This window comes from Papilio polytes, unplaced genomic scaffold (genome assembly GCF_000836215.1).
Source record: "Papilio polytes unplaced genomic scaffold, Ppol_1.0 DF823835.1, whole genome shotgun sequence".
Classification (NCBI taxonomy): Eukaryota; Metazoa; Arthropoda; class Insecta; order Lepidoptera; family Papilionidae; genus Papilio; species Papilio polytes.
Window position 1 is genome coordinate 1,564,446 of NW_013525369.1, and position 10,824 is coordinate 1,575,269.

Sequence of the window (10,824 nt, forward strand, 5' to 3'; positions counted from 1 at the left end):
TTTTTTTTACTGAATGGCTACTGTTTGCCTTGAAGAGGCATTTACAGATTCACCAGGCTTGAGGTGGCGCAGATGGCGCTTAGCCTAAACCTTGTTAAAGAATGGGCAGTGTTTGTCTCATTGCATTTTAAATTACCTGTCAGTGGAACCACGAAATACTATGATTGTACATCGATTATACAGTGATTTATGATTAAATAAAATGATTATTATTTTTAATTCATGTGGAATTGTCATATGTTCTATATGTACCACTTTCAAAATTATCAACTAGTAGTTTTTAAGTTTTTAAAACGATGTTCGATTGGGATATAAACCAGAAAGTGTTAAGAATGAATGTGGATGGCTACAAAGGAAGAGGAAGACCGAAAAAAGTATGGAAAGATTGTGTGAAACAGGATATGCTTAAGGAGTGGATTCAGATATGATGGCTGATAGAGATGTATGGAAGAGCAGCACATATTGTGCCGACCCTCCATAAGGGATAAGCACAAGTTGATGATGAGTTTCTGAGTTCTTAAAAGTGTAGCAAAAGTCAGAAATTTTAGTCTTAAAGTCAGTGTTTGTTAAATATTCCCCCTTTTATTATCATAGTATGTACTCCTCCATACATATATATATTTATAACAATTTGTATGAACAGTCAAACAGGAGAAGGTTTCCATATTACCGGAGCCAATGGAAGATGCAATCTTACCCGTGGATGTGTTAGTGAAGCAGGAAGTTAATAAGGACGAGCTAGCAATGCCACCGCCCGCTGCCCCTGTACCTAGTAAGTTATCTACTATCTAGTCTCTACTAATGTAAAGAGGAAAGATTTGTATTTTTGTATGTTTTTGATGTATGCAAAAAGTACTGAGCTGATTTTACAACTTCTTACACTTTATAAAAGGTAATTTATCTGTGAGTAACAAAGGCCCAAAATAGACAGAAGTGGTGAAGTTTACTGGACCAGGCCCAGGCCTGTATTTTACTATCTACAGACATTTTACTATCTATACTAATATTACAAAGAGGAAAGATTTGTATTTTTGTATGTTTTTGATTTATGCAAAAAGTACTTAGCTGATTTTACAACTTCTTACACTTTATAAAGGTAATTTATCTGTGAGTAACAAAAGCCCAAAATAGACAGAAGTGGTAAAGTTTACTGGACCAGGCCCAGGCCTGTATTTTACTATCTACAGACATTTTACTATCTATACTCATATTACAAAGAGGAAATATTTGTATTTTTGTATGTATTTGATTCGTGCAAAACTACTGGCCGATTTTAAAAATTCTTTAACCATTAGGTAATTTATATTAGTAACATAGGGTATATTTTGTATTATTCTTTAATTAAACGCGGGTGAAGTCGCAAACAACAACTAGTATGATATTTTACATTGATGTCCACTTTCAGGTTTTATACTTATTTAATTAGTAAATTTAACTTTAATACTTGTAAACAAACAACATTATATAAACCTATAACTAATTTAAACATTGGTAATGCCGTAATTACCGTCTAAGTATAGTGCTTAGTCCCCACTACGTCTGCAAAAATTGGATTAAAAATAAATCTATTTTATTCGATGATAACTTGCTTTTTAGTAGTTACAGAATTTTTTAAATAAATCCAGTAGATAGTCCGATTTTTGAGTCATTTCAATATATACAAATCTTTTTTCTCCATAATGTTAAAAAGATATAATTTGATGTATTATAAAATGTCTTCGATTTCTTGTAGTTATTAAATTAGTTTTAATAAAATTTTGTAATGTTTTTCAGAAGCAAGAAAAGCAGTATTAAAAGAGAAAACCGAAGTGGTTCAAGAAGAGGAAACCGGTAGGAGAAGGACGCGGACAAGGAAACAGACTGACACGCTGCCAGCGCCACCTGGTGGGAATTTTTTTATATTTATATTAATGAATATAAAAACTCTATTTTATTGTTTACATTTGTCAAATTCTCAATTGAAAATGTCAAAATTACCGTTACCAATAACCTTGCTTCCTTAATGTTTGCAATTTGCAGTTTATAATCCTTTTCCCACATGTAATTTTTTCCCAATTAATTTACCCCTAAAGTTTAACAGCGTGAAAATATATAGCCTATAACGTGTCGTAAGTGTAGGACTTTACAGAAAGGATTTTTTAAAAATATGCTACGCCACAAAGTAGTCTGTTTACGCTTTATTATATGTCTGTTTACGCTTTATTATATTAGTATACTCGTAGATAAAAAGTAAATACGGACTTCATTATCATGTAATATGTCAATAAACACAGTATTTATTTTAATTATTCTTATTTTAATGAAAAGCTCTACATTTACGACATATAGGATGTATATTTTCACGCTATTGAACTTAGAGGGTGAGTAAATTAGGATATTTGCTCTACAAGAAGGGGACAAAAACTAAAAGCTAATACTATCAAAGAAGAAAGTTAATTTATCTTACACTAGCTTTATCCCGCGACTACGTCTGCGTGGAATTAAAAAACAAAAGTAAGCTGTGTTCTTTCAGGCTATGATCTACATCAATATCAAATTTCATCAAGAATCCGTTCAGCACTAGGCTACAAACTAACAAACATCCATCCATCTTTTATTTCATCATCACCAGCTCACTATACTCACAGGGGCTCGGAACCTACCCTAAAGTTAGGGTGACTAGGCCATAGTCAAACCACGCTGGCCAAGTGCGGGTTGGTTGACTCTTTTATTTATAATACTAATAAGTGATTTGTTTTATTTCTAGTACCATCAACTCGTGCGACGCGAGCTAGTTCTAGAAACACTCAGATAGTGGAACCTGAAGAACCTGTAATTAAAGATACGAGACCCAAGCGGACCCGCGGCAGGAAGGTATGTATAATGAATTATCTAAATTGACGAAAAAATATATATTATAGCAGCTTTTTATGTATATTTACAGTTTTATGAAAATTGATAGATAAATTGTTTTGAATGCTACCTAATGTTAGATAACCTTTTCCCGCGACTCTGCGCTGAATAAAAAAGAAATTGAATAAATAGCTTATATTCTATATTTGTGACAAATTTCATCAAAATCCATTGAGACTTTCGAAAGGTTTCTAACAAACATCCATCCATCTATCCATTCGTCCATCTAAACTTTCGTATGTATAGAAATTTTTTGTTTTTTTTTTAAATGTTAGTAGATTTTTGTTAATTTACTAATATTTCCTTTAACCATTCCAACTAAGCTCTAGGCTTGTGCTAGGATGTGGTTGACGACAAGTCGAATGGCGGGATTCGAACCCTCGACCGCAATATCGGTAGTCCGTACCAAAAACCATTTATCTTTAGGCGTTTTAAATATTAAGTAACAAGTATTGATACAATTTCAGGTTTTTATCTTTTTTTTTGTATTTTTCAGAAAGTATCAGAAGTAACTTCAGATTATGAAAAAGAAACACACGTAACTCAAGATAGTGGATTAGGTAACTATATTTTGTTAACTAGCTTTGCCCCGCGTCGTGTCATAAGTAATATTAAAATACTGTAATTGTAACAGAGATTGGTAAATTACGAAAGCATTGAATAATTATAGACTTCGATTTTTTCATACAAAAAGTAACGAAATTTATTTTATTTATACACTATTTGTCTAAAACTAAATTAAATTTAAAGAGATAATATAAAAGTACATAAATAGTTTCAATAAAAAAAAACTATTAAGGGTTTTTATTAATATAATTATTAATTACTAGCTGTTGCACGCGACTTCGCGTGAAATTTAAAAATGTAGCCTATGTTACTCACAGATAAATTACCTTTGTAATGGTGAAGGAATTTTTAAAATCGGTCCAGTAGTTTTTGAGTTATTTGAATACATACAATAATACAAATCTTTCCTCTTTATAATATTAGTATAAATTATTAATAAAAATCCCTTTACTTATTACATCAGTTTCAATTAAAAAAAATAAAAATGACAAACACAACAATTCTTTTATATCTAGTTTTATTATAGTGTTGATAAGGATTTTTTTTATATATGTATAAATATTATGTATGTATATGTTTAGGATCTCCCAGCGATAAGCCACGACCTAAAAGAACAAGGAAGGGACAAAAGGCAGCGTAAGTTATTTTTAACATTGGTTAACAAAAACCTTGACACACCAAAAAACTCACACATACATAAAAACTACAAGAAAAACATTAACCTAATCATCAAAATGTATTTTTTTCAGTGAAAAAGAAACCAAAAAAGAAGAAGAAATCACAAAAGAGGAAGACATTACAAAAGAAATAAATCCTAAAGAAGAAACAGAAGCATTCTCTCCGATATTAGAAAGTCATATTAAAGTGAAACCTAATACTGAAGTAATAAATAAAATACAAGACGAAACTGATACAAAACAAGAAAAAGACTCTAATGTTATAGAAAAAGAGAACATAGATAAAGAAATTAAAAATAGTATTACAATAATGGATAGTACAGTTGTATTGACAAATGGTGTTTACGAACACGAACAAGTTACACCTAAAGTTTTGGTAAGTTTTTTTATATCTCATCATACCACCAGCTCACTATACCCCACCGAGGGGCTCGGAGCCTACCCTAATACGAGACTAGGCCATAGACCCTCAGGAATGAGGAAACAATCCGGAGAGAGAGAGGCCATAGTCAACCACGCTGCACTGCGGGTTGACTTCACACATATCTTTGAATTTCTTTGCTGATATGTGCATCACGATGTTTTCCTTCACCGTAAGAACGTCGGGTAAATTATTTACATATGAAAATTCGAAAATCACATTGGTACGGCGCGATTCGAACCCAAGACCTGTAGACAAGTCAAGTGCTTAAACCACTGAGCCACCGACGCTCTCAATAATTTTATATCTATACTATTATAATAAAGCGTAAACACACACTTTTTTGTTCCCTAAGATGTCAGCAATTGCAGCATATTTTTGAATAATTCTTTTTTAAATAAATAGTCCTACACTTGCTTAACGCTTTAGACTATATATTTTCACGCTATTAAATACAGGGGGTAAATATTTTGGATAAAAACACTAATGTGGGAAAGAGACCATAAGTTGCTGCCAACATCAAGATAACAAGGTTGCCATGGTTTGTCATGTCATGTCATTTTGACATTTGCTATTGATAATTTGACAAATGTAAACAATAAAATAAAATTTTCATAATTTCATGCGGATAAAGCCGCACGGGAACAGCTAGTATTTAATAAGGAATATTGCGAGTTTTAACGTGGAATCTTACTTACTAAATAAATGCGAAAGTTCGGATGGATGTATGGATGTTAGAGTGTGAAGCTTAAACTGCTGAACGAATCTGTATGTAATTTGGCATAGACTTGATGTCGGCAGCAACTTATGGTCTCTTTCCCACATTAGGGTTTTTATCCAAAATATTTGCCCCCTAAGTTTAATGGCGTGAAATATATAGCCTAAAGCGTGACGTAAGTGTTGGGCTTTTTATTAAAAAAATAATTATCCAAAAATATGCTGTAATTGTTGACATCTTAGGCAACAAAGAAGTGTGTGTTTACGCTTTATTATAATAGTATAGATTTGTTCTACCTAATAAATTTATTCATATATTGAAACGATTCCTTGTAATACAAATGTAATTAATAAAAAAGCTTTTAAGTCATATTTTTATAAAATATAATCTGCAAGAGCAGATTATTTTTTTTTAATCTCCAAGGTCTCAATTTTCTATGTTTATGTTCCAGAGAGTGATGAATGACACCGTGGTGTTAGAACATGACACCGTTAAGCCTGTTGTCATGGATACCACTGTGGTGTTGGACAAAACGAGGAACATCGCTATGGATGCCACCGTCGTACTTGAAAGATGTAAGTTATTTTAAACTTAAAGCTAATTTAGTCCCTTGCCCTTTCCACACTTTTCTTAACCCTTAAATGCATGATGATGCATTTATACATCAGTCTTTTCTTCCTTACACAATAAACTATTGAAAATACATTTTTTTTCCGTTAATCTATGTTCAATTCACATAGAGAAGATGCATGGGAAGGGGAAATATCCTCTTTATGTGTGTCCATTCAATTAGGGAAGGCGACGCGTCTGCAATTGCGAATGTCTATTGGTAGTACTCGCTTTTCGGCGAATTCTGGTGGACGCTTGTTTGCCACCTTAATATAAAAACAATTTAAACACCACCTTAATATAAACACACAAATTTCGAATTTGCACTTGTTCAGTTGTGTTCCCCATCAGGAAAAATTGCCTTGTTCATTGCAAATACGTTTCTGCCGCTTCCTACAAATAACTAACAGTGAGTGCAAAGGGATAATAATAAAAATTACTATTACTATTTTATTGTTATCAAAGTAAATTACCAAAATTGAAGTAACTATTAATTAAACGCAAATACTCTTTATTAATGTAAAGTAGTAAAATTGTATTTAAACATTACATACATTTTAGGTTATCAGTTTTTAATGTTCCTATAAAAATAAAAATATTTATTCAAAGTAATTATATTATAAGTAGCTTTCGTAGACTCCGTCTGCGTGGAATTAAAAAACAAAAAACAAGTGTGAGTAACCTATATGTTCTTCCAGACTATCCTCTACATCTGTGCCAAATTTCATAGAGATCCGTTCAGCCGGTTAGGCTACAAACTCTAACAAACATCCATCTAAACTTTCGCATTTATAATATTAGTATAATAAATGTTTCCAGTACCAATAGAAGCGAATCTAACTGAAGACAATTCTCTGCTGACTGATGACAGTGACACTCAGGACGGTGTTAACACTCCAGAGGGTGTTAACACACCGCAGGATGTCACACCCACTAAGGCAATACCAAATAAACAACCTCTGTAAGTTTTTTTTGCATAATTAACTTAATGTTGCTTGTGTCTTCTTCAACGAGAAATTAAAAAAAAATATTCCACTGTGCTATTTAATGATGAAAGAATTTTTATAAATTGGTCCAGTAGTTTTTATTATATTTTTTTACAGTAGAACCTTGATAACATAAAAACCTCTATAACCCCCCATCGAGCCCGAAATGTCTGTTTTCTTAATAAACTAACCCAATTTTGTGATTTTTTTCCTTATTTTTACTTAAATTCATTTTACAACATAATAAAAATTCTTGACATCATCCTTTTTTTTTTCATCTTGACATTCTCTGCTCTTTTTTTTTCCGTTACCCATTTTCTTCCTTTTTATTTCCATAAAATGTCTATGCAGCCAGTAATATACATAGATTGTTATTGTTACATTTGTAATAAATTACAATTTTACAACTGCTTCTGTAAAATAATAATATTTAATAATGGATGCAGTCTTACAATAATTTCATATAATAAAAATCTAATACAACAAAATACAGCGCCATCTCTTGGTCGATTACATTTAACCAACCTCTACAACGTAGACCCTTGATAACTTAAAATATTTTGTGTTTCCCTTGGACTTTAACTTATCGAGGTTCTACTGTACTTTAAAAATACAAATCTTTTGGCTTTATAATATTAGTATATTAGGTAAAGTCCAAGGGAAACACAAAATGTTTCAAGTTATAGAGGTTTTAAGTTATCAAGGGTCTATGTTGTAGAGGTTTTGGGCTCGACGTGAAGGAAACATTATTTTTTGAAGTTTTAGAGGTTTTTATGTTATCGAGGTTCTACTGTAGCAATAAATATACAAAAATATACACATTTCAAACATGCCTCCATATTAGTAAGAACTTTGTTATTGACTTTTTCTGTATTTGTGACAAAATACATAGATATCCATACATTTGAATATTAATATGACAGGTCTGCTGTCAAAGAGAAAGTACAGAAGTTTGAAGAACTAGCGGCGAGGACTACAAGAACTAAAACACGAGCTATGGCTAAAAAGGTATGTAGTTGTTTTTATTATTATAAGTCCCTTCCCATATTTACTAATCCTGTTTACCCCTAGCTCCATATTCTTTGATTTTTAATTCTCGTTAATGAATACCACTTTGAGAATTGCTATATTAAATTCATCAATTTTGGCCCATTTGGACAAATTTGACCTCAGTTTATATTTTTTTTTTCGTCTCAGTTAAGGCTAGGTGATGCACTTGCAATTTCGAATGTAGACAGAATGTAGACAAATGCGAATTTAGGTGGCCGATTATACGTTAGCAGCCATTATAGATTTTAAACGCGATTCACATCAGTTTAGTAATCTTTAAAAAGGGGTTAAAAACTCGTTTGAACTTTTTTCTAATTATTGATAATGGAAATGAACCTTGTTTTTTTAGGACGATGTAACAGAAAATGTGACACCTCCGGACAAGATATCTAAAGTTATTCTATCCGCGGAGAATCTCAGCAAAATGAACAGTATGATATTCAATGGGAAACCAACACAGGTGATTTATTCATATTTTAATACAAATAACACAGATTTTTATGAATATTCTGTGCAAACACAAACATTTGATTTAATTCGATATTTTGCCCAAAAAATAAATGTAGCCTATTAGCTTTCGCTCGCAACTCCGACTCATAAATTAATAAAAAAAATAGCGAGTAGTCTATGTGTTCTTCCATACTATCCTCTACATCTATACCAAATTTTGTCGAAGTTCGTTCAGCAGTTTAGGCTACAAACTCTAACAAACATCCATCCATCTAAACTTTCACATTTATAATATTAGTAAGATGCGAAAGTTTAGATGGATGTTTGTTAGAGTTTGTAGCCTAAACTGCTGAACGGATTTCGATGAAATTTGGCATAGATGTGGAGGATAGTCTGGAAGAACACAAAGGCTTTTTTTTTAATTCCATGCGGACGGAGTCGCGTGCGAATGCTAGTTAATAATATTAGTAAGAGTAAGATATCACAATGTCATCATTTTGCATTTTAATAGTATTAGAAATTTTAAAATTAGTCCATTAGTTTATTAGTTTACTTGTTACGTACATTATAATTTCAATACTCAGAACTCAATGCATTTAAACTCTTTAATGTAAATTTAGTAAGAAATTTTCAACTTAAAATGTTACATTATTTCGTATGATCATTGTTAAATCTAGATTTACAATTAATTCTACCCTAAGGGTTAACTTAATGTGACAAATTAGGTTATTTACATAGTATTTTGTCTCTAGGTAACAAATTCAGCGACAAAACCTAAATCAAACATTCCTACATATAAATCTACTTCTTCATCAACTTCCAAACTGAGCGGTTTGACGAAAGCGCGAGAAGCCGCAGAGGAATACCAGAGGACGGAGAAAGAGGATGCTAGAAGGAAGAAGGAGGCACTTCTAGAAGCGAAGAGGGAGGCACAGAAAAAGTAAGCGGAAGTTTCCTTTGATAAAACATTGTTGTCTTATTTCTTTTAAAGGAATCAAAGAGAAAATTATTAACATTTATACATTTATTACATCAAAAATGAATATACGATAGGAAAGCATAATTCAAAGTTCTTTCTAGTTACAAATTTACATAGAAAATAATATTTATCAAGTAGAAATACATAAAATGGCTCGAAAAACACGTCTCCGCTGTGAAAACGCGTTATTTTAGCTGTATATATATAAAATACTGATTGTTGTTCGCGACTTCGCCCGCGTGTAGTTAAAAAACATGCCTATGTTACTCACTGATAACGTAGCTTTTTAATGGTGAAGGAATCTTTGAAATCGGCCCAGTAGTTTTTGAGTTATTTCAATACATACAAAAATCGAAACATACAAATCTTTCCTCTTTACAATATAGAATATTAAATATAGACAAGGGAATATACCTTCTGCCTGTTCTGACATACGCATTTGGCTATCATTCTATCTCTTCCTTAGCTCTATTCAGCCGTCATGTTTCATTGTTATGGTTACATATATGTTTATGGTTATAGACAAAAAAAAAACTAGCATATTTTTAGTTTTCATAAAATGAATAACTAAACTGATCGAGTCGCGAGACATTCTGATACACAGTTCCGTTACTGAAATTTTGCTAGATAATATACACTTAATTGCAACCGAATTCTAACGATTTTGCTACTTGTAATTTACATTGGAGACATGATAAGGCCAATAAAAATGTATTGTTTAGGCAATAGGCAATATGCATATGACGCCAAATTGTACCAAACTTTTTTAAGTATACTTTATTACTATAAAAGCAGTCCTGCAAAGATTTTTTTTAAATATAATGTGATTTAGTGACTAAATTTAATTATTAAAATGTGTTTTTTTAAAAATTCCCTCGCTAAGTTCTAAAACTCACACTATTAGTCGAAGCATATGGCTTACCTAATATGGCGTCGCTGTGTTGTCAACACACAGTTCATTTACGGTAGTTTATATAGAAATACACTCTTGAAGTATTTTACTGTAAACACGATATCAAAACCAACTTTAAAATAAAAAATTATTGAATAGAATTATTAATTACCACTTATTTGTACCAAGAATAAAAATGAATCAATTTTTTACTTTTTGACCTTGAGAAGCAATCATCTGAGCGTATATTATGAATGGAATATGACGATTGACGTCAATTGTCTCATGACAACTCCGGTCGCGTTTTAGTCGCACGAAAATGATCGTAATTTTATTTTATTATTTTTAGCTTAATTTTTTTTCTGGTTATTTTATAACAATTAGAATCGGTTGAAAAAAGAAAAAAATTACATGCATATTCCCTAATGCTTTAAATTGATTCTTGTGACATTTCACTTAATGCCGGTGTATAGTTTGCGTTCAGAACAAAAATACATTGAATTGGAAGTCCAATGTTAAGACAGGCTTTATGTTTTTGGTGTGTGCAGGAAGCGCGAGGAGAAGATGGCGGCGGCGGCGGCGG

At 31.8% G+C, this 10,824-nt stretch overlaps 1 protein-coding gene across 1 annotated transcript in view; it reads left to right on the plus strand.

Moving 5' to 3' along the window:
- The window catches only part of LOC106103202, a 17,851-nt gene that overhangs the window by 2,712 nt on the left and 4,315 nt on the right, over positions 1-10,824 (plus strand). Inside the window, exons 5-16 of the mRNA XM_013282892.1 lie at positions 652-772; positions 1,774-1,884; positions 2,747-2,853; positions 3,389-3,452; positions 4,041-4,095; positions 4,209-4,512; positions 5,727-5,850; positions 6,704-6,845; positions 7,794-7,878; positions 8,270-8,380; positions 9,123-9,310; positions 10,790-10,820. Of these exons, the coding sequence (XP_013138346.1) occupies positions 652-772; positions 1,774-1,884; positions 2,747-2,853; positions 3,389-3,452; positions 4,041-4,095; positions 4,209-4,512; positions 5,727-5,850; positions 6,704-6,845; positions 7,794-7,878; positions 8,270-8,380; positions 9,123-9,310; positions 10,790-10,820 (1,443 nt within the window). The remainder of the gene's footprint in view (positions 1-651; positions 773-1,773; positions 1,885-2,746; positions 2,854-3,388; positions 3,453-4,040; positions 4,096-4,208; positions 4,513-5,726; positions 5,851-6,703; positions 6,846-7,793; positions 7,879-8,269; positions 8,381-9,122; positions 9,311-10,789; positions 10,821-10,824) is intronic.